Genomic DNA, 24219 nt, shown 5'->3' with positions numbered 1-24219 from the left:
AACAGAGCATTCTGGAGTCTGGGAGTGGAAATACAGCCTTATAATGCAGAGTGGAGATAGACTATGTAGCAAGAGGATTCAGAGAATTGGGAGCTGAGGAACCATAGCTGGGGAGGGAGGTAGAATTCAGAGACTGTGTAGGGGGACGTGGCAAGTACAGCCCAGTAGTTACTGCTAATGACTGCACCACAACTAAGGTGGGGCAGAGTTTGTCTGGGGCTTACCCAGGAAGGACAGCTCTGCTTTATGGGGGAGGGGGCGGGGTTGGAGGAAGGAGGTCAGAAACTGCTGTAAAAAAGGTGCTCGTTGGTCAGCTTTGCAGCAATGACTCACCCTCACCCACCCACCCCAAATCTGAGGTCCGAAGGGCATAAAGGTATGAAACCTGGGTGGGGCAAGTCTCTTTGTTCCATGCTGCGAGGAAGCCGGCACCCACCCTTCCCTAGTGGAGGTGAATGGAAGGCTGGGTTAGGACCTGCTGTGGGCATTACCCTAGTTGCTCCTTTTAAAGGGGGGCTGGGAAGGAATTTTTCCCGCACCATTTGAATTGTGGAGTGAGGTTTTTTTGCCTTCCCCAAAGTGGGTGTGAGGGAGGACCTTTTCTGGTAAGAAGAAAAGGTGGTAGGCTGTATGTCGCAACTTATTTTGTAAGGTTGGGCGGATGTCCAGTGCAGGTACTCCATAGGGAAGGCAGCCAGTGACAAGATAAATGGCCTGGTAAAGGACTTAAAAGGAGGTACTGGATAAAGGAACAGAATGGGGGAGGGGGTTGAGGATTCCTCTGATTGGTACGGCAGGGAGCCAACCCCCCCCCCACACACACACACACCCCATTCTCATAGCCCACCTTAACCCTCTTACGAGGGTGGTGGATGGTAAGGTCCAAGCCATGGGTCGGCTGGAGGACCTTGATGGAAACAAAGGGGGGCTAGTGAAAGCCCCGGAGAATTGATTTGAATAAACATGGATTTGCCTGCACTGTACACTTTATCTGCTGGGTAGTCCCAGACATCTATATAGTAAAGTTGCGGCCTGATTAAAATTCATAATAAGTGTCTCCTGTCCTTCTTCCAGTCTACTCAGACAATGTGAAGGTGCAGCTATGAAACTTCCCACAGATTGTGTTTGTCTCATTTCTATTTTCCTTTTTTCCTGCCCTTTTTTGTTTGAGAAACTCAACAAACTGTCTCTAATGCCTTAGCATCTTTTAACTCAATTGCCTAGTATGATGATGATGGGCGATCACTCGTTACCGAGTATGATCATCTTCCATGGGAGTTATGGGTGCTCAGGTGGCTAATAAGGCCAATCCTTGAACCACAAGTTCTATTACATTGAGGGCAGATGTTTTCAGGCTCAGCAGGAGGCTGTTGACCATGACTGGAAGCCAGTGTCTCCTGCCTCCTGTGCCTCTTGTCCTCTTCAGTTTGTCAGCGAGCAAGTTCAAAATGTAGGGGATCATCACGTAGGACTTCACTCCATTTTAAGTGTGGGCAAGTGTCTCCCAAGTGTCAATGTCAATATGACACTTTAGGTTGTCCTTCAGCAAGTCCTTATAACGCTTCTGTTGTCCACCCATGTTACAGTACCCTTCTTTCAGCTGAGAGAACAGGGACGCGATGGTCCGGCATCCGGACAACGTGACCAGTCCAGCAGAATTGCTGACGGATGATAATTGCCTCGATACTGGTGGTCTTTGCCTCTTCCAGAACACTAATATTGGTGCGCCTGTCATCCCATTTGATCTTCAGAATCTTACGAAGGCAGCGTTGATGGTGCCTCTCAAGGACTTTCAAGTGGTGCCTATAGGTTGTCCAAGTTTCGGACCCATACAACAGTGTTGGGAGAATAACAGCTTGATCAACAAGAATCTTGGTGTCTGTTCGAATGTCATGCTCTTCAAAAACCCTGTGCCGTAAATGAGAAAAGGCTACACTGGCACAGCTCAGGCAATGTTGAATTTCTGCATCAATATCTGCCTTGGAGGAAAGATGACTTCCAAGGTAGAGGAAATGATCGACATTCTCCAGTGCCACTCCATTAATTTTGATAGATGGGGCATGTAATACCTCATTTGGAGAGGGCTGATAGAGCACTTTAGTCTTCTTGATATTAAGAGTGAAACCAAGACATGTGTAAGCATCGCCAAACACATTCAAGATAGTTTGAAGATCTTTCTCAGAGTGGGCAAAGATTGCGTTGTCAACAGCATACTGAAGTTCAACAATAGATATTGTGGAAATCTTACTCTTGGCTTTCAGCCTGCTAAACCTGAATAGCTTTCCATCCATTCTGTAAATGATTTCAACGCCAGCTGTAAACTTCCCAGCAATTAGGTAAAGAATGACGGCAATAAAAACTGCAAACATGGTTGGAGTGATGATACAGCCCTGTTTGACTCCTGTTTGTACTTTGAAAGGTTCACTCTAGGAGCCAGTGCTGCTCAGAACAGTCGCTTTCATGAAGAAATTTTAGGACATTGATGTGTTTATCAGGACATCCATGCCTAGTATATAACATAATTATTTATATTTATCACTCCATGCCTGAAATACTTTGCCTTTATATTCTTTCCAAAAGTCCTTAGCTTATCTTTGAGAAACTGAATTGCCCTAGGAACATTACAAAGTATTTTCAGAATACATTGACTATAGATGTCTGAACATTTACAGGTAATACATGTAACCCGCTACTTGAAAAGCTGCCAATTATATTTACTCTAAATGTATTGTGCCAACTTTTCAATATAAAAAATTCAGATTAGTAATAAAGATAAAGGACAATTTATGAGTTCTTGGTTCAAATGCCAATTTAATTTTACTATTCTTTTTCAATTTCTGGTAACGAATACTGCTAAAGACGAGATAAACAACAAAGGAAGAGACTAGAGGTCATGAGTTATTGACAGATGCATTATTAACCACATTATTCTTTATAAAACAATAGGCATTTTATTTTAAGTGACCTTTCCAATAGGAAAAACTTCTAAAACTATTACGCTGTAGTATATTTTGAAAATTAGAGAATAAGCAAGCTGTGAAATATACAAACACACTTACTGGCCCTCTCAAATCAATGAGTTCCTGCCTCATTTGGGATATAAGAGCTTCTTTAGCCATCAAAGCACGGTGTAGTCGCTCATTGAATTCTATAAGCTCCCCATGCATTTCTGCCACCTGAAAGACATACAACCAAAATGTTAGATAGAAGAGAACAAATCTCCCGAGATGAAGACATTTCTCTCTATATTGAAAAGATCAACAATATAGTTTCATATCCATGTATACAGTTCCTGTGAAATCAAAAATATGTATTTCCTAATTAATGCATAGTATTGTTAACGCAGTAGTTTGGACAGTAACATTAATGACAGAAAAATGCTGTTACAACACATAAAAATCTCGGCCTGACTCATACCAACCAGGTTACCTTGCAATTGTAATGCAGATACTGGCATCTACTTCTATCACACAACATTTCAGTTCAAACTTTATATCCTGTATCTGAGAAAGGTGGGTGACAAGGGACCAATAGTGTAGTAATTCATATGATACTATTGTCGGTTTAATTGTTTGGATGAATGAAAAGCGCTCATAAAAGTAATGGATTAATTGAAGTAATTTAAATTAGAAACAGTGCACACAGGCAATTCATATACAGCTCTGCTCCAGAGCTGTGCCCTGCAATGCTCCTACTATCCCACTCAAGCAGAAACTACCAAATTGTCCCAAGTTGTATGATATTTTGTGATAACAAATCGGGCTGAAAGGAAAGGGTATTTGCACAGTCTCAGAAACCAAATAACCCAACCTTTTGCTGCTGCATAAAAAACAAAAGATGAAACTCAGACTTATGGTGAAAGAGAATATTGACCTCCAAAATTTTACTTACAGAAAGGTATATTTACATAAAAATATAATTTGTTTAAATATTGATTTTAAAACAAAACTTTCTAATGGTCTAAATAATACATGACTACATTCTATTTTGTAGTAATGTGTAGAACAGTTCTGGATTTTGTTAGCAGCCATTTACATGACTTATTTTTTTCAGAATAGATCTGTATTCTCCTCTTCAAAGGAGCAGGGAACCAGGCCCAGTGGAAGTTAGGATGCCTGGGTAGCTAACTTACACGATTGGCAAAATGTCCTTTAAGTCTGTACCACACCACCTATCCATCTTATGGGAGAATGGAGAAGGAGGTGCAGCAGATGCTGGCACAGGAGCCACTTCCACCAGCCTTATGCCATCGAAGATTTCTCCTGCACAAGGCAATTCTCAGCTGGTCATCTCCAACCAGAATCCAGAATTAGGACAGAGAAGACTGGAGAATTCAGCCCATGGTCTTAACATGACCCAGAAGAAATGAATTTATATGCACTGCTATAAAACAGTACATAACGCTTTATAGACTTTCTGAGCCTATTTTGCTTTCTGAACTGTAATTTTTTGTGAATTTATCTAAAATACTCAAAGCACTTCAGAACATTTTATAGAGATTTTGTTGATTTCTTTGTTTCTTGTGTTATAAGAGAAATACCTAAAAAAGAAAAACATTTTACTGAGATTAAACTTTTACCACCCAATTCTAATTTTCTTCCAAATTGAACTTTTCATTTACAGGCCACTAATACTAGTACATCCTCTGTTTGGTATCCTATGTAAAATATGCCCACTGCAACCTTTATGCACATGGATCTTTGTCCAGCTAGCTGGAAGGAAAGAGGTGTTGCCTTTTTAAGGGCTCCCTTACAGCACATGAGAATATAGGGAACAGTTTATAGGGATGGACAGGAAGAGCAGGAAGCAGTTGGGGCCAAGTTAGGACAAGTCACTTCACTGCTCTTCCTGTTGATCAGAAGAATGTGTGTGATTGGGGGAGGAGGGGGAGTATTTATGCCCCCTGTAGAGGCCCTCTTTACCAGGATCGGGCTGGCAGCACCCACCCACGAACTTGGCATAACAACTGGGTTCCCTTTTGATCTGCTGTGGGCATTACACTAGTTGCCCTTTTGCTTGGGAGACTGGAAAGGAATTTTTCCATTGCTGCCAATTGGCCAAAGCAGACTGGGGTTTTTTTACTTTCCCACAGGGGGCGGGAAGCAGGCTATGTCACAACTTAATATATAAAACTTGTGGCGGATGTCCAGTGCGGGTACATTATAGAAGGGATACAGTTATTGAATAAAATAGATTGGAAAAGGATTTGAAGGAAAGCATCTCTTAAGGCAACTGAGTAAGACGGTTTGGGGCTCCTACGTCTGGAACAGCAGGGAGACAATCCGCTCCTTCCCTCACCGTACAATTGTTGCTGGGTATTCCCAGATATTATTGTAGCCCAGTGGTTCCCAAACTGGGGTTCGTGAATGTTACAGGGGGTTCTCGGGAAAAAATTCCCTAATGGTGGACAGAGCTGTCCCTAGTAACCCTGGGCAGCACGGGGTCAGCAGCCCGGAGCCCCTGGACTTCCAAGAGCTAAGAGGATCAAAGCAAGTATATCTATCACACTGAGATTTAAACTTCAAGACTCCTTATAAGAAATGGAAAGGGAGGTGGCTATTTTTTGCTGTTTTTAAAATTAAATAGGCAGCTAGTATTGTTTTTAAAATGATTATGATGAACACGTTTAAGCTTTATTGTAACGTGCGTTGTTTGCCTGGACTGCTCAAGACCTGAATGCTTGTGTAGGAGGAACTCTTTGAGTTGGCTTCTTAAATACCTTCATGCTGTTTCACATCTGATATTCCTTGATGAAACATAGGAGCCTTGTCTTATAATAGGCTTATTCAAAGTGATACAAGCTATGAAAGTGAGATCTTGGAAGTGTGTTGCCATTTTCATAATGTAATACAAACACTGTAATGATGAATAAGAACATAAGAATGGCCCTACTGGGTCAGACCAAGGGTCCATCTAGCCTAGTATCCTGTCTTCCGACAGTGGCCAGTGCCAGGTGTCCCAGAGGGAATGACCAGATCAGGTAATCATCAAATGATCCATCCCCTTTCGCTCATTCCCAGCTTCTGGCAAACAGAGGCGAGGGACACTTAATAATAAACAGTGTATAATAAGCATGTCATAAAAACAAATTTTATATTTCCAAGATCACTGCTTTTATAATTTATACTCAGGTAAACGAGAAAATCCCTGGAAATATTCATTTTTAGGAGGGGGTTCGCGAGACTTGACATTTTACTGAAAGGGGTTCAAAGGTTGTTAAAGTTTGGGAACCACTGGCCTAATTAAACTACATCCATGGCTTCCTGTCTTTCTTCTAGTGCGGACAAAGAGTTGGGCTAAGGCCAGTTCTTTGTTTACTGTGTCATCAATGTCCAAACAATTGTGGGAACCTCAGCGAATTGTGAATTATTAAATGGTCACAAAGATTAAACTAACCACTCTCTCTCTTCGTTGTGGTGCTATGGGAAGAACTTTAAAATTACCAGAAAATTCAAAAGTGAAGGTTCTCATAGTAATGTTAACTCAGCAGAACATACATAGAAACTTCTATCATTGTTTGTGTGGTTAAATAAGAAGTTTAATACTAACAGTGTTAATTTTAAATTATATGTAACAAAATATGCAAAACTTGTAATATGGTTGAGTTGACACTTCAGCTTTGAACTTTCTGACTTTTTAAACTAGGAAACCTTAACACTGCATTAATATATCAGTTGTTTGCTTGTTGTGTGCAATTTTAATTCACTGCCTTTGTTTCTGTACTTGTCATGCTTTTCTGTTCTACTTAATCCCATTAGAGGGGCTCACTCCTCAGCCTCATTTGATTTAATAATTAGAGACTTCCTCATTAATTAATCTATTCTGGCTTCTTTTGATAAGATCAAAACATTAAGCCTTCCAACACCAACAACTATGGCATTATGTATTCATATCCCAACTGTTCACTGAACATCAATCTTGATGAAGGCTGTTTAACTTCAAACACTTGCTAGTAAATTAGTAAGCTTATTTTAGTCAAAATAAAAGATACCTAAAAACACAATTTCTGCATCTTAACTAAAGCCAGGTCTATAACTACATCTCTCAGGGGTCTGAAAAATCCACACCTCTGAGTGACATTGTTATACCGACCTAACACTCTACATAGACAGTGCTATGTCAACAGGAGAGCCAATGCAGCATTTTAAGTGTAGATCTGCCCTCATACATAGTAGTCTCTGATTAGGCACAAGTGGTGTTAAAATGTCTACTTCTTCACAAGTGACACTATACACATCACTAACAAAACTGCTAATATCGACCACTTTAAATAATGAATTAATGCTATTAATTCTGTGCATGCCATAGCTCTACCACCTGCCATACCTCTACCACTAACTCCATGTCAGGCTGTTTGCTTTGAAATCCACCTCTATCACAGGTAGCTACGGGACTATTTCATTTTGGGATCTTTCCTGGTGTTTCTGTTTACAGTTAGAACTTCAGAACAGTCAGTGCTTTCTTTCAAATAAGCAATCTATTTACCTCTTTTCAATATCTACTTTTTTCTCTTAAAAATTTCTCTGGCTTCTAAGAGGACTGAAAACTTCTTTGGAATAGCAATAAATGATCCAGGATAATCCAATTACTTAGAAAAATACTCATTGTTTCTCCAGAAGGAATATGAAAGAAAAAGGAGAAAGAAAATCTGACTGACGCATTTATGCATAAAGCTCCTCCAAACGCCTCTCAGAGGTACAGGCTTTCAAAGTCTGGTTTTCAAAAGCCGCTTTAACTCTATGCATTTTTAAGGAACACTAATAGCCACTAATATGCAATTAAAACTATACAATCTGATCAACAGAGATCTTAAAACCACATTAATATTTAAAATAAGCAGCATCCTCAACATGTGGTCCTCTATAGTTTGACATATTACGTTTCTGTTAAAATCACATGACTAACACACTTTCATATTAATCAATTAATCAAAGAACCATCTGGAATTACCTGTGGAAATCATAAAACCAAGACTTTGTGATCTGATCCTATGGGATAGCTTTCCAAACTGTTAATTACCAATAATGTAATTACCTGCAGTATTTTAGAAAGTGGCATTTTTGCAGCCCTTGACTTGACTAATGCAGAAAGAGGTTGATTTTTAATTTACTGGCTTGTTTATACCCAGCAGAAAAAAGATGCAACCCCGCCCCCACCCCACCCCACCCCCAATAACAGAGACATGAATATAATGCGGAAACTCTCCACCAGCTACAGGCCGTGCAACAAACACAGAATAAGGGAAGAGGTAGAGTGAAGACAATGGAATGGTGAAGAAAGGACCACAGTTAATATTAGTATTTAAGAGCAAACAGCATGGGATCATAAAAAAGGTCCAGTCCTCCCCTAAAACCCAGAGAGTGATAGCAGCTTGAAGAAGTTTGCTAAACTCTGTATCTACAAATGAAGTGGGAATTGTGATGGCATCCATAAAGCTATCCAGAACACAGTATTTCCAGTGCTGATATTTTTGCTTTTAATGTCATATCTCTCTCTCTCTCTCTCTCTCTCTCTCTCACACACACACACACACACACACGACACTACCTTTCTCAACAGACTTCTATTGTTGGGAGATTGGTGATATGCATTTATAGAGAAGGGCAAGACTCAGCTTCTGTAGATTTTGAAAACCAACCATCCTAACAAGAGCACTTTGGTATGATTTAAGCTAAGGCATGAGCTAGAATGATGGCTAAATTACTGAATGAGAAAATAAATCTGGAAAGGCTTTATGGTGCAGTATGGACATTGGGGCCCACTATACCAATTCTCCAAAAGTTGCCAAAAATACTAAGAAAAGGGAGATTCTGGAAGAGGTCCGATTAAGCTGTAGTAAACTGTGATTTAATTTAGGGGTGAATCCTGTGAGGTGCTCAGCATTTTGGCACAATCCAGCAGAGTACTTAAAAACGTGGTTAACTACAGGCACATGAGTAGACCCACCGACCTCAACAGAAAGGAAGTGAAGAGGTACCATGGTAACAAAATGGCAGTTGCTCCAGGTTAATCAAGACACCTGGGGCCAATTAAGATCCTTCGAGAAAGCCGTGGAGACAGCTAGGTTGATTGGGACACCTGAAGCCAATCAGGGGCTGGCTGAAACTAGTTAAAAGCCTCCCAGTTAATCAGGGAGGTGCGCATGTCAGGAGCTGTGGGAAGAAGTTGCGCGGTTGGAGAGACTGAGCAGTACACACCATATCAGGCACAAGGAAGGAGGCCCTGAGGTAAGGGTGAAGTGGAGCTTGAGGAAGTGGGGGGCTGCCGTGGGGAAGTAGCCCAGGGAATTGTATGTGTCCTGTTTCTAAAAGATCAGCTACCATAGCTGATACTATTAGGGTCCCTGGGCTGGAGCCTGGAGTAGAGGGTCGGCCTGGGCTTCCCCCTTTGCCCGCCTGATTAATCACTGAGACTGAGAGAGAACAGAGACTGTGCAAGGGAGGATAACGTCTCCTCACCTCCCTTGCTGGCTTATGATGAAAATGGCTCAGTAGGCTGTGACCCCTGCCTCTAGAGAGGGAAGGGCTATGTGAGCCTCTGAGGCTAGTGAAATCCACCAGGAAATGTGGGACCCACGGAGACAAGGACAGAGCTTTGTCACAATAGTATACCTAAGATATTATTACTACCTACAAGACATACCTCAGATAATTAAGATCAGTTGTCTTTGCTTCAGATATATATAACTTTTCAGATAGGACATTCTATAAATTATGATGAAAGGTCACAGATTTCCAGGGCTGCTGATGGCAAAATAGCAAATTACACAGTCTGTAATAATAGTAGAAGGATAAAGGCAAAACACTCATTAATATAACAGTACTCCATTCAAAAATACTTCCTCTGACATCACTGAGAATCCTGTCTAAATAAAAAGTGCCATAAAGAGGGCATTTAGACTGTCTTCTCCTGATGAGAAACTTAAAAGAAGAAGTTTGGGATGGGGGAGGAAACTCCACATGAGCTCCCATATATATTATTGGGTTGGGGAACAGGTAGTGAATCCCCAAGGATCTAAGGGAAGCAGCCCTGTGTTTACACAAAAGCTCCGGCCTCCTGTGTACCTCATCCTCTTGGACTCTCTTGATTTTGGTCTATTACTTATTAGTTTGGACTGAGAAATTCAATAAGATATTTTAAGAAAGAGGTATCTACAGATTTTTCTGGAGAGATTAAAAAAAAGAGTAACATTCTATTCATCTGAGTATGGGATGTAAAGATCGCATTCTCATGATATCATTGTTGATTTTTTATTGTTGTTGTATATCAACCAAAGGAACAAGCATAAAACATCTGAAAAAAATGAAGATTAATCATTTTCATATATGTACTGTGACAAATGTTATAAAGCATATACTATAACTAAAGCCACACAAATAAAATTAGATAAATAAGCTATACACCGTTATCTTTGGATTCTCAGTGTAGCATTACACTACGCTTTTTTCTAATATTAATGTATTTTTACTATATCAATAAAAGGAAGTGGCAGCAAGAAAGACCTCATTTCTCTCACGTTGTACAACTTAATTTACCTGATTTCATAGTATGTTAGTAATTATCACTCATTATGATAAGCCAAAATGTTACATTAAATCTAATTCAAGTAACTGGGTATCTAATTACTGAAAATGTCCCTGCTGACTTCAAACTTTTCGCCAACAAGAGCATCTCTCTCATACACTTTGTTACTGATTTGCTCAATATAATTTTTCAATATCTGTAAAACTGTAAAATCTGCTAAATCAACAATTAACTAACCAGATTAAGAAATCATATTATATTATATCACACTGGAATGCTACTTTTACATCTAGTATGCTATTTCTCTGTACCAAATAGAATTTTTAAAGGACGGAAAACATTAAATGATTTAGTGACAGGTTTCAGCGTAACAGTCGTGTTATATCTTCCTACTGTATTTTCCACTGCATGCATCCGATGAAGTGTGTTTTAGCCCACGAAAGCTTATGCTCAAATAAATTTGTTAGTCTCTAAGGTGCCACAGGTACTCCTGTTCTTTTTTCATAAAATGATTTAGTTTTTGAAAACATTCTTATTTCTTTTTGAAAGAAATAAAGGACAGTTCACCTTTTCAATCAGTGAGTTTGAAAAGATACGGTGGCAGGATCAGACTCTGCAGTGTCCCGTTGTGAGCCCATCCTGGCACTATTCACTTTGCCTCAGTTCCCTGCCCCCCCATGGAAACCCTCCCCAGGCAGCAGTCTCTCTTGGCACTACCCAGCGAGGTGCTGCTAAACTCAGACAATAGTCCCAAAATCAGCGTAGACAAAAGGGTCTTCTGCCCCCCTACTCTCCGTTCTTTCCTGCTCTTCCACAGAATGCTGGCTCCCAAAGTTCCCACCACCAGGAATCTCCACTGCGGCAGCACCGGTCACCACAACGAACTGCCCATCTTCAGTTCATCCCCGCAAATGAGGTCCTTGACTCTTCGTAGGCATTGCAGGTTGTCCTTTCCTAGCTAGGTCTAAGAATTGAACAAGCCATCTGACCCCTAGCCAATCAGGATCAGCTGGGACAGCAGTGATCTACCACATGTGAGGCTAGGCAACCTCTTCCGAGTTATTCTAACTTCTAGACTCTTCTAGAACCCTTCTGGAAATCTGTGGTTGTAGTTAACACGTCTATTACATACTAAAATTAAATGTCTATTACATACTAAAATGAATCAAAAAATGCAGGGATGTGATCTCCAGCATAAGAAGTTGGGTTGCCATGGGAAGATTAGTAAACAATGTGATGTTTAATTAAATGTCCAAGGGCAGCTTTAAAAACAGGACTGATCAAAAAGCTATTATGATTCTGGCTTGAAAAATTGTAAGCTGTTGACTGTATGGAAGCCCTCAACTCCTAGAGCAGTGGTTCTCAACCAGTGACCCAATCAGCACACAGCTGCAGCCCAGACATCCTCAGGGCCATACAGGTAGTATACACATTGTGTGGATGTGCCCAAATAACATGTAGAGAGCTGCATATGCAGCCCACAATGGTAAATAGGTTGAGAACCACTGCCCTAGATAGATGGCAACAAGTGTCACTATCTGCAGTAATTGAGTATTCAAGTATAATATGGAACACAAATTTTCCGCTGCTAGGATAGTATTTTACTTATATAATAGTTATATATATATATATATTTTTAACCTTAAGGATGTCTCGAGAAGAAACATTGAGCTAAGAAGGTATACTCCTTTCTTCCCTTTTCAGAGCTTGACTTCATGGGAGGTAAGCAGCATAGCATCAGGTTCTTAAGGTTACTTGTTGAGTACCAATGATGGTAGCTATAGCTCTCATGCTCTGAATCATGGTATTAAGAGAGAAAGGGGATTTAAAACATTGTATTACTGAAATTAAAGAAAACTAACATCCTCATGCAATATAACTGGGGGAGCTGAATACTAATAATAGAAGTAGGCGTAATGAAGACAGGCTTACAGCAAATCATGTAACTGAGCCTAAGAGAATAATTCTTAAATATGCGCATTCTGCAAATGGCCTTTGCAGCAGGTTACGTTTCCTGAATTCTGAGGAAACAATACAACATGGAATGGTTCTCTCATTACTTGCCCACTAACTATGGAAATGTGGATTAAATGTGAATGTCTGCTATGTAACAGAGTAACTTCGGGATGAAATAGACTTAAGCCAGGTTAAAATTCAATTTCTTTTCTAAACAACTGATCAACATCCCACCTTCATAATGACTCAGCCTTTGAATAACTAAATGAAACATGTAGCTAGAAAGGTACACGTCTTGAGGATAAAAATTCATTACAACCCTTTCTTTATTGTATTGAGCCTTTACCGAAGTGAGATGATTCATATTATTCATTTGGGAGTGGCTGTCTTAAAAACCCAAGTTTAGGATGGGGACTGTTTCAGAAAACAGTTTTTGAAAATATGTATGTTAAAATTTTAAGGGTTTACACTAACTTTTAAAACTTTATTTTGAGCCAGTCTGAACTTTTTTATAAAATCTGGATGCTTTGATTACAATAAGGTTGTTACTTTTTTAGATGCAGACAGCCATGGAAAAATTCAGTGATTACATTGGTTGTACAATGCAAATGAGAGATAGAAGATTAGGAAAGAAGGTCAGTATTTCAGAAAGCAAGCCATGCTTTTTGGGTTTGGGTGGGGCAACAAGACTTAACAAAGAGGTGATGTTCTAAGAAAGAGAGCAAAAATGAAAACATGGGAGTTGCCTTAGCAAGTGGCGGGTCAGTGCTAACGAGCCAATTCAATTAAGGTGGAAGAGGCCTATTTTCAACAGTTAACAAGAAGTTGTCAAAGAAGTTGTCAACTGTGGCAACTCCCATCTTTTCATGTGCTGTGTATTTATACCTGCCTACTGTATTTTCCACTCCATGCATCTGATGAAGTGGGTTTTAGCCCACGAAAGCTTATCCCCAAAGAAATTTGTTAGTCTCTAAGGTGCCACAAGGACTCCTCGTTGTTTTTGCTGATACAGACTAACCCGGCTATCACTCTGAAACCTGTAAAATACTTGGTTCTTTCATTCCCCCATCACCGTTAGTAGACCAGCAGATTAGCCTTAGAGGACACTGCCTTCACTGACAATCATTATTTGTTTATATCTGGTATAGCTATAATAGGAAAGGGTTTGGGGTTATGCATGAAAAAAGGCAGCAGAGAGAAAGTAAAGTAAACAAAAGCCATACCGGCCCACTCACATTAATCCCCATTACTAAATCTCTGCTCAAAGAGGAGCTAACCCTCTGTCAAACTTTGTGCCTGTAGTACATGAGGCAAGGGAGCCTTTCTGCAAAATGTTGTGCTTGAAGTTTAGGAGAAATGATGTGAGGGAGGGTCTACGGTCCTTTTGGCCTAAAGAGTAAAAAATGAAATTGTAGACATAGCCCCAGTACTGACTATAAAAACAGCAACATCATACTTAACATATTCGCTCCTGGGTTACCAGTCATATTGAATTATTTTACTGAAAAAATATAGCTCTTACTGCTGTTAGGATTTCAGAGCCAAGACAGCTATGGGAGAGTAATCTAGATGCTATTAATGTACCCTATGCATGTCATCCAAGTTCTGACTGCAAAATCAGTATTACAGCTAAGAGGCACAAAGAACACAGCTTGATTTTTCAAGGCTGAGTTTGCAGTGCTGGCAGTTAGAAAGGTGGCTTGTAAATAGAAATGTTTGTTCTCCAGGCCACACAGAGGATAAAATGGCCCACCACAATGTCATATTCAGTCACTTTTCTGACTTTATATGCCCCTAAGAACAGCAGCCAACTTGCATATCACAATTTTAGATTTACCTACAAGACAATACTTGCCAAGAAACTGTTTTTAAACTGTGGCCTCGATAGTCATTAGATGCTCTACAATGCAAAATAGTCTTCAAAATTTCACCACAACAAATGTAAGATTTAAAACAAACAAAAAGAAAAGATAATCCAGTTCTAAATAATGTAAATATTCAACAAGTATTGCTTCCAGGTAAAAAGTAACTATATTTTCTTTCAAGGTCTAAAGAGAACCTCTTTGTGGTAGTAACTATAACCAGGATTCCACTCAGAATATCTCAAAATGGAACAGTGATCACCAATCACACACACACAAACAAAGTTGGGGGGTCATATATTTTAAGAAGTAATCTCCTTTTTTGTTTCCATTACCTTAGAATCTAGGCTAATATGATTATTATGAAATTTAGCCTTCCCCTAATCACATCTATTGCTTCCCAAATTGGCATTCCTGGAGGAAATACTTATTCCCGATAATTGACAAGAGGCATATGCACTGTCTGAGATGTAAATTGTGTTTGTCATTCCTTCTATTTTTTGTTCCCATCATAGTATTTCAAATTCTCTCACTTTGCCCCTTTCCCTCTCAGGCCAATTCTCTGCCATTGTTCCCTCCTCCTCTGTCAAACACCCTTCTAACCCTGTACTCTTGATCACTCTCCTCCCAAAGCACTTCTGGCATCAAAGTATTAGAAATAGCAATTCTAGCATCTCATGTTAAAAGTGATGCCAATGTTTGACATCTAACACAGGTAGTGCTTTAATAGTGGTTATTGTGTCTAACAGGAGTAGTACTTAGTGTTCCCCACTGGGATGGCATGTCATGCTGTCTCACAAGGGGAAAAATGTTAAAATCAGATTGGGTCTGAATGCTCTGTATGCAAACCCATAACCTGAAATATATATTTAGGAAATCATAATTTTGAACCCAACCTTATTATTAAGTTATTTTAAAGAAGCAAGCTAAAGTCTGTCCTAATATTAAATCTGGGAACACTTTACAGATGCCATGAAAGTATTTCAAAATAGCTGATAATTCAGTGACAGGGAAGGGATGAATCTGAATGGAATCTGAGTGTTTAAAGATACCCATCCCAAACCAGAGAACTGTAAGACATCTCATAAAGGAATTATTATTACTTTTGTATGTAAGTGCTGTTACCATGCTGGGTGCTATACAAGTATAAGACTGCCCCCATCCAAATCTTATTTGTTTTGCTTTCATCTGTTGGGAGAAGAAACCAATCCTTATAATGTATTTTAAAATGGATTGGGTGGGGCTCTAACACACTCAGGAGTAGAGCTCGGTGAATATTTTTTTTGAAAAATATTTTATTTGATGAAAAAAATAGTTTTGATAGGGTTACCATATTTCAACACTGAAAAAAGAGGACACTCCATGGGGGCCCTGCCCCTGCCCCCAACTCCGCCCCTTCCCCGCCCCCATTCCAACCCCTTCCCCAAAGTCCCTGCCCCAACTCTGCCCCCTCCTCTGAGCACCCTGCATTCCCCCTCCCGCTCTGATCTTGGTTGGGGGTTGCTAAGTGCTTCCCTGCTCCCCACTCGCCCTGCAGCCCCTGCACCCCCCCCGCGCCTGCAGCCTCTGTGACCCCTGCTCCCCACTCGCCCTGCAGCCCCTGCACCCCCCCTGCCCCTGCAGCCTCTGTGACCCCTGCTCCCCACTCACCACCCCTGCGCCCCCCGCCTGCCCTGCCTCTGCGCCCCCTGCCCCTGCAGCCTCTGCACCCCCCCGCCCCTGCAGCCTCTGTGCCCCCTGCCTGCCCTGCCCCTGCGCCCCCCTGCCTCTGCAGCCTCTATGCCCCTACCTGCCCTGCTCCTCCTCGCCCTACAGCCTCTGCACCCCCACGCCTGCCCTGCTCCCCTGCTCACCCGGCAGCCTCTGCCTGGTGGGGGCTTCGGAGGCTCAGCGACGACAGAGGTGGCGCGGGTCCCTGCAGCCCCGGCACAGACCGCACTCCCCGCCGCCTCCTTCCTGCCGCCGCCGAGCACGTTCCCCGGCCTGTCCCCACTGGAACAGCTCCCGCGGCGCTGGGTTCCGAGCCACGCGGGGCGACAGGGCCGCAGGAAGGGTCCCCCAGTGGCCGAGGGGTGCCCGGCCTCCCCGTGGTCCTGCGGGCTCGGCTGGGGCGCGCGCTCCGCCCGGCCTGTGGGGGCAGCAGCGGCCCCTCCGCCACCTTCTGCGGCTGCGCCCCCCCCCCGCCCGAGCTCGCTACAATGTAGCCGGGGCGACTGGGCTGCGCTGCAGACCCGGCGGATCGTGCTGGGGCCGGGCGGACCCTGGCTTATGCCTCCCTATTTCCCCAGACATGTCCGGCTTTTTGAAAATTCCCCCCGGACGGGGATTTGAGCACCAAAAAGCCGGACATGTCCGGGGAAATCCGGACGTATGGTAACCCTAGTTTTGATCTACCAGAAACTATTCACGAATTTCACACTGTGACGCATAGCCAGAAAGGGTTAAACATCCTGCAGAATAAGATTCAACCCTTAAAGACATATGGGGAGATAATGTTTGTGTTTTTGTCTATTTACATATATATGGAAACTTCCTTAAAATTGTGGCGCTGATGGCTGAGTTTGATGCTGTACTCCAGGAGCATCTAGGAAGAGTCACCACCCAAGAAATGTACACACACCACTACCTTGGAAAAACAATTCAAAATGAGATCATACAGTTACTGGCAACACAAGTCAAACAGAAGATTGTGGCAAATCTGAAGTCAGCAAGATATTACTCTGTTATTCTGGAACATCAGCCATACGGAACAAATGACTTTAATGGTGCATTTTGTAACAACAACAGAACCTAGTGAAAATGTCCCTGCAATGGTGACTGTCAGAGAGCATTTTCTAGAATTTATTGACATTGATGATACTACAGGAGCTGGTATGACAAATGTGCTTCTTAAAAAGCTGGAAGATACGGGAATTGCGATAGATGACATGAGAGGTCAGGGCTACGATAATAGTGCCAACATGAGAGGAAAGAACAGAGGAGTGCAGACACGGATCCAAGAATTAAACCCTCGAGCTTTTTTTGTCCCATGCAGTTCTCATTCATTGAACTTGGTGGTCAGTGATGCATCATCAGCTTCTAGTGAGGCTGCTGAATTTTTTAATGTAATTCAAAGCATCTATGTATTTTTCTCTGCATCAACTCATCGATGGCAAACTTTTTTATTGAGTCTTCAACTTCTTTCTTTGTGATGTGAGATATATCTAATACTGTGTGTTTTTGTCAAACTCTAGTTTGTCAGACAATAGTTTCTTGCAGTGTTGATCTGCTGAGCCCCTCTATACCAAATATACTGAAGTAATTCACATTCTAAGCTGTATTTAAGTAAAACGCTGCATTTAAAAATTTTTAATTTTTTTTTAAAATCTAGTTTACCAAATTACTTTTCATCTATATATCAGGCATAAATTACTCGAGAGAGAGAGAGAGTGTGTGTGTGTGTATATATATATATATATATATATATATATATATATATATATAAAATTTACAATTTTATGTTCTGGTTAACTAAATATAATTACCATGCTGGTGTCAAAATCCTAAAATATCTCTCAGGAAGCCAAATACTATAATCTGGTAAAACAGATTTTCTGGAAAAATACTTTGAAGTATACAGCTTCAAAGAATTACTCTTTCTTCCTAATCAATGTGTCTTAAAATATTTTTGCCATGAGCTATGGGTTGCTTTGTTCCTGCAAGATCCTAAAACATGTAGTTATTCTTTTTTTTCCAAATAAAAATTAACAATGGCTATATCTGGTCTACTTGCAGTCTTTGGGAGTATGAACAGATGTTACTTTATATATACACACCTTATTTCAGTACTCCATATTAATAAAAATATTCATAAAACACATTTTTCAATAAGCTCCACCATATATCAAAAAATCTTCCCTGAAAATAAGGAAATATTGACCAACACTGTTGTTGCTGAAATTAGTGTGTCTGGTTTTTTTAACTCCATCTAGTTTATAAAAATATATTTTTCCTGCATTCCCAGAAAGAAATTGGATTCCCACTAATTTAATAAGTTTAACAGCAGCAAATATGATCAAAAATATAAGCCTCATATCTCTCATTACCTCAAATATATAACCAAATCAGATGGGCCTCCTGGTCCACTTCCATAGCCTGACCAATGGTGTCCATGTTCATAAATCAGCAAATTTAAAATTGTACCAAAGTCATCAGTGCAAGTTTTGTGTAAATAAAGAGAATATAATGTATATTGATAAAAAAAGAGCCATTAAGAAAATTAAATTTTACCAAATTATTTTAAAATTTTAGCTATACATAATCAGGCACAAATCCCTTAGAAAGAATACACTTGCAACACCTAGGGGGAAAAGAACCTTGAGTCTAAGCTGATTTGTTTTCTTATTCTTAATCTTGTATTTATTGCCATCCTGTGGATACAGCATGTCTTTCGTTGATCAATATTTATTGTTTCCCTGCTTTGAAATGCAAATAAGTACTTTGAAAAAAAAGTTGAAAGGCTGTCTGATTTTTCAGACCTTGCAACGTTTGGTGAAATGCTGTTGTGCAACTATGAATAGAAAAACGTAGTAAAACACAACTGATATCTCCATGTCAAGCATATAATTAATTAGTCTTCTTACATTCCTCAGATACAGGATATCAATGTTGCAAAAATATGCCCTGGCCCTGCACCGCCCCCGGAAGTGGCCAGCATGGGGGTGGGGTGGGGCAGGCACCTCCACCGCACACTGCCCTCGCAGCATTTTACTTAAATACAGCTTAGAATATGAATTACTTCCATATATTTGGTGTAGAGGGGCTCAGGAGATCCACACTGCAATAAACTGAAGCTCCCATTGGTTCCCCATTCTTGGCCAATGGGAGCTGCAGGGGGCGGTGCCTGCAGGTGAGGGCAGTGCACGGAGCCCTCTGCCTCCCCCCCCCACCACCACCAGGGGCCGCAGGGACGTGGTGCTGGCCACTTCTGGGAGCGGTGTGGGGCCAGTGCAGGCAGGGAGCCTGCCTTAGCCCCGCTGTGCCACAGGGCTGGCAATCCTGCAGGCCCGATTGAAAGCCCTGACAGGCCAGATCTGGCCACGGGCCGTAGTTTGCCCTCCCCTGGCCTAAGAGTACAATTCAACACCCTAATGCCTTAATTTCCTGACCCTTTTTATAAGATTACATCGTGTCCTTTATATTTATTTCTGTTTAATTCCTGAAACAGTGGCAGGCTCATATGTGCAAAGACATAGGAAACTAACATATATAACTCAACTGTCTATTCGTGTATTAAGAAAAAAAAAGCCAGTAATAACTAATTTCCTAGCTGTCCTGCAATGAGTAATTCCTATCAGCCATTCACTAGACTAGTATGAAAGGCATGTGGGTGGGTGGGTAATCGAGAAGAGAACATGATATTTCTTGCTATAAAAGCAGGCAGGCAGAAAACTTACTTGATCTAGAGATCTGAGGAATCTGCCACATCCTCAAGTGCCTTATCTAAACACCAAGCTGGCAAGTCCATTGTTGACTTCAGCATCAAGTGTGCAGTAAAGTGCACTGCACTGGCCTGTTGTGTAGAATCCAGCACTCAGCTCTGGCATGAATCCTTCAGTAAAGGTCACAAAGTCTGTTCTTACCCACTGTTTTTGTTTTTCCGCATCAGGGCTGAATTTGGCCCACAACTGTCTTTATTTATATATCCTACATAAAAATGTTAATTAGATCCATACAATAAAAAGGACTAAAATTCAAGTCTTGGCAGAGATCAAAGAATTAACATATATCTGTTTCCAAAATTATATATATATATATATATATATATATATAGACCCCTGCACCATATGTTGAGTAACTGTTATCCATATAGGGAGCAATCATTTTCAATTAACAGGTGAGTGAAAATAAAATGGCATCTGGGTGCAATGCTGTACACAGTGTTGGCTAATCTGGTAGCAGAACAAAGTTGGCCAACAACAATGAGAGCAGCCAGGGATGAGACGTTCACATGCAGAAGCCACCTGTAGAGAAACCCATTCCAGACGGCAGGCCGGTTCTGTATCACACACCAAAATCACACCAGCAGTTGGCTTCAATTCAGAAATTAACAAAGACAAAGCACATTGTATGTCAGCACTAGAAAAATGCAGAATGAGAACTTCAATTCACATGCCAAATGTGCTTTAAAAACTGTTATTTTTAAAGTGGAAGTCATGTCAAAATAAGATTTTTCTGAAAAACATGAATATGATATTAATATGAATTAGCAGAAGGAAAAATGCAACATTCTGTAAGAAAAAGCATTTCTTGGCTCTACAGAATCTCAGACCAGAGTAGTAAGTTGCAAAAGAATTGTTTTTAAGCCTAAATCCATCTTGCCTTTGTCAAACATCAATTAAGCACAAAAAGGTAAGAGTGAGGAGGGGAACTGAGAAATGAATTGAAGATGTATACACTGAATCTGATTCCAGACCTCATTGTATGATTGGCCATTACAATAAATCTGTTAATTTTTATTAAAAAAATGATATTTTATTTAAATTAGTTACTTGAAATGAGAAATAACACGTATGCACTCGTTGAGGCATACCATGGGGAACTAGCACTGCAGCTCAGACTCCATTAGGCTTCCGTGACAGGCATACCCACGCTGACTCAGGTGACTACAATAAAACCCATTTGAGTGCCAAGCTGGGCTACCGTCCAGATGTTATTCCCCCACTATGGGCTGATCAGGTCTTATTCTCACCTATTTCCTCACTGTGAGTTTCCTACCTGCAGATCAAATTCTCCAGCTTCCTGTTGGGGTTGATGAAGTTTCCCATTCTTAGCAAGGGAAACCTACCTGATCAAGAGTTTGACCATCTATGTGGGTCAAAGGTTGGGGGGGGGGGAGGAAATGGCATATACCCCAATAAGCAGCCAATTGTATGTTTCTTGTAGGCTTTTTTATAGGTCAACTGTACATCTCTAAGGCCTGGTCTACACTACGACTTTAATTCGGATTTAGCTGCTTTAATTCGAATTAACGCTTGACCCGTCCACACAACGAAGCCATTTAATTCGAATTAAAGAGCCCTTTAATTCGATTTCTGTACTCCTCCTCGACGAGAGGAGTAGTGTCAAAATCGGTATTGTTAATCCGAATTAAGGTTAGTGTGGCCGCAATTCGACGTTATTGGCAATTAGATGTTATTGGCTACCCACAATGCAATGCTCTGGAAATCGATGCTACTATGGTAGCTTGGACGCACACCACCGAATTAATGGTGCCTAGTGTGGCCGAATACATTCGAATTTATAAAATCGGTTTCCTAAATTCGAATTATATAAATTCGGATTAATCCTGTAGTGTAGACATACCCTAAGAACTAAGCAATGTAATCTGTGATGTACACAATTCAATTATCATTAGTAAACTTTCTCCATGTGAACACGCCCATAGATTAAATCTTTCATGTTCTCAGTAGCCAAAAGACATAGGCATGTAGGTGGGATGTGTGAACAGTGGAAGTAGGAATGCAAGGAGGCCTCCAACCAACCTGCAGACCTTTTACAGAGCTAGCTCTCCTTATCTTTCAACTGGGCAGAGAGAGCCTAATCCAAATTTATACCACTCTGCAGTTTGGAGGAGCAATTAGCAGATCCAATCGAGGTGTCTAATCATAGCCTGGACTTAATGAATGCCAAGCTGTGACTGATTCCCCCATGTGGCTTCCCAAAGGGTCCTTTTGCCTAATGGGCAGGAACCTCCCCACATATTTACACATTTGAAGATAAATTCTTCTGAAATGGGAGTAGATTAAAATGCAGTAGGGAAGTTTTAGTGTGCAGCAACAGGGTTCGCAGATACGCTTAATATGTGGCAGGCTAGTGAGAGGTAGATTTACACCCCAGCTTTCCATGAACTAAGTGTTCATGTAGACAAGTCCTATAATGCTCCATTGCACACAAACATGCAGATTTCTACTCTGTAATTTCTACATAAAAAATTATATATGTAGAACACAGATCACTCATTCACTAGCTTTTCCTAAACATTACAGGAAAACCATATTTCATAGCCATCATTTCTCATCTGACACTATGCCAATCGAAAGTTACATACACACACCATTATAAGAGCACAAAGAATTAAGCAAAATGTAATTTATGAAAGCCACACCAAATCCATATTAATCATGAATATACACTAATATATAACTAATAAGGCTGGAGGCTCAGGGATGCATTTTGCTCAGGAGGAAGGTGGACTGTGGGCATGAAAGGCAGTCATGACTTAGAAAAGGAACTGATCATAATGTAGATGGAGTGATGAATGACATAACTGCATATTTGCTTGCTTTCCATGGGTTTGCATTGCTGGGATATGCAATCCATGAACCTTCCATTTAAATTACTCTATGGAAATTATATTAAATTCCATTAACTAACAACGGACTTGATCTGTAGCTTCTGCAACTCACACTGAGTAGTAATAGGTTTTATGGGTGCCCAGCACCTCTGAGGATTATCTATTTGCAATAAACAGAGTAGTATATTTTACTTTAAGGCCTTGATCTAGCAGTGTACATAAGCATGTGCTTAACTTTAAGTACATGCTTAAGTCTCTGCTGGACTGCAGCCAAATATCTGCTACTGATAAGAGAATACAATAAATCTAATATGCCTTTCCTATGTCTAACTTCCATGACTTACAGTTTAACTATCAAAACCGATATTGGTTAATTATACTCTGTATATTTTAATAAAATATTATGGATTTTCATAAAACCCCTATGAATTTGATATAACTAGCATTAATATTTTGGAAACAATGATTGAGAAAAAGCACATAGGCAATGTGTAAATGACAAATCGAGCATATTAAATATCGGTTATAAAAAGGTAAAGAATAATAAATTTCACTAGGAATGATAAACTGGGTCACTACAGAAATTCCAATTCTTCATGCATCAGTAGTTGACTCTCTGTTGTAAGTGGGGAAAAACTAAGCCTGCGTCCTCATGTACAGCAGCGCAGCTGCAGCGCTTTAGTGAAGGTGCTACTACACCAATGGGAGAGCTTCTCCCATTGGCATAGTTAATCCACCTCCCTGAGAAGCAGTAGGTATGTTGATGAGGGAAGCTGTCTACACAAGGAGTTAGGTAGGTCTCACTACGTTGTTCAAGGTTGTGGATACTGCATTAGTCTAAACAGCCAATTGCATAAGAAAACCATTTATAATCTGCCATAAAACTATTTATTGTCATACTGTAAAATAATGCTGCATTCTCTAAATCCACTTTTTGAACACGGGGAGGAGTAGCATCCCCTCAACTTCATAAAATAGAGCTGAAGGATTTTTCTATGCAGGAAAAAAATTACAAATTATTAAAAATTGTTTCGCTTGGGGTAAATATTAGCAAATTTGTGTGGTGCTTAAAAATAAATATAAATTATGTGCCTGAAACTCAATAAAATCATTTTCAATATCTATCTTGCAGATGGGAGTCCTACGAACTGAAATTAGTTGGAGCTGGGACTGTTCAGCACCTTTGGAAAACCAGGTTACTTCTAATTAGGTGCCTAATTTAGGAATCTAGATTTGAAAATTTTAGGCATAGTTTCAGAAGTAACTCTTGAGTTTTTGCCTGGTCATGGTGTTTTAAAACTCCTGTGTATTGAATAAAATGTAAATACCACCCATGGAAAACCACTGTTTATGCACCAGCACCTATGATAATGGTTAACTAAGTCAAAGTTGCTATTTTTAAAATTTGGTATTGGGCTGGCAGAGCTACAAAATGAACAACCTATATATTTAGAATCTTGTAGCATTTCCTATTAGATTACTACCATAATCAGGAAAGCCAAATGTGGTGATCAAAAAACAGTGTCACTTTATATGCTCAGT

The 24219-nt window shown here is 40.5% G+C and overlaps 1 protein-coding gene across 1 annotated transcript in view; it reads right to left on the bottom strand.

Annotated features, from left to right (window-relative positions):
- SNX29 (sorting nexin 29) overlaps positions 1-24219 on the bottom strand; it is a 509283-nt gene that overhangs the window by 258047 nt on the left and 227017 nt on the right. The window contains exon 16 of the mRNA XM_065411740.1: positions 3060-3176. Within this exon, the coding sequence (XP_065267812.1) occupies positions 3060-3176 (117 nt within the window). The remainder of the gene's footprint in view (positions 1-3059; positions 3177-24219) is intronic.

The sequence above is a fragment of the Emys orbicularis genome, chromosome 10, assembly GCF_028017835.1.
Source record: "Emys orbicularis isolate rEmyOrb1 chromosome 10, rEmyOrb1.hap1, whole genome shotgun sequence".
Lineage (NCBI taxonomy): Eukaryota > Metazoa > Chordata > Testudines > Emydidae > Emys > Emys orbicularis.
This window is presented reverse-complemented; position numbering and strand designations above follow the sequence as displayed.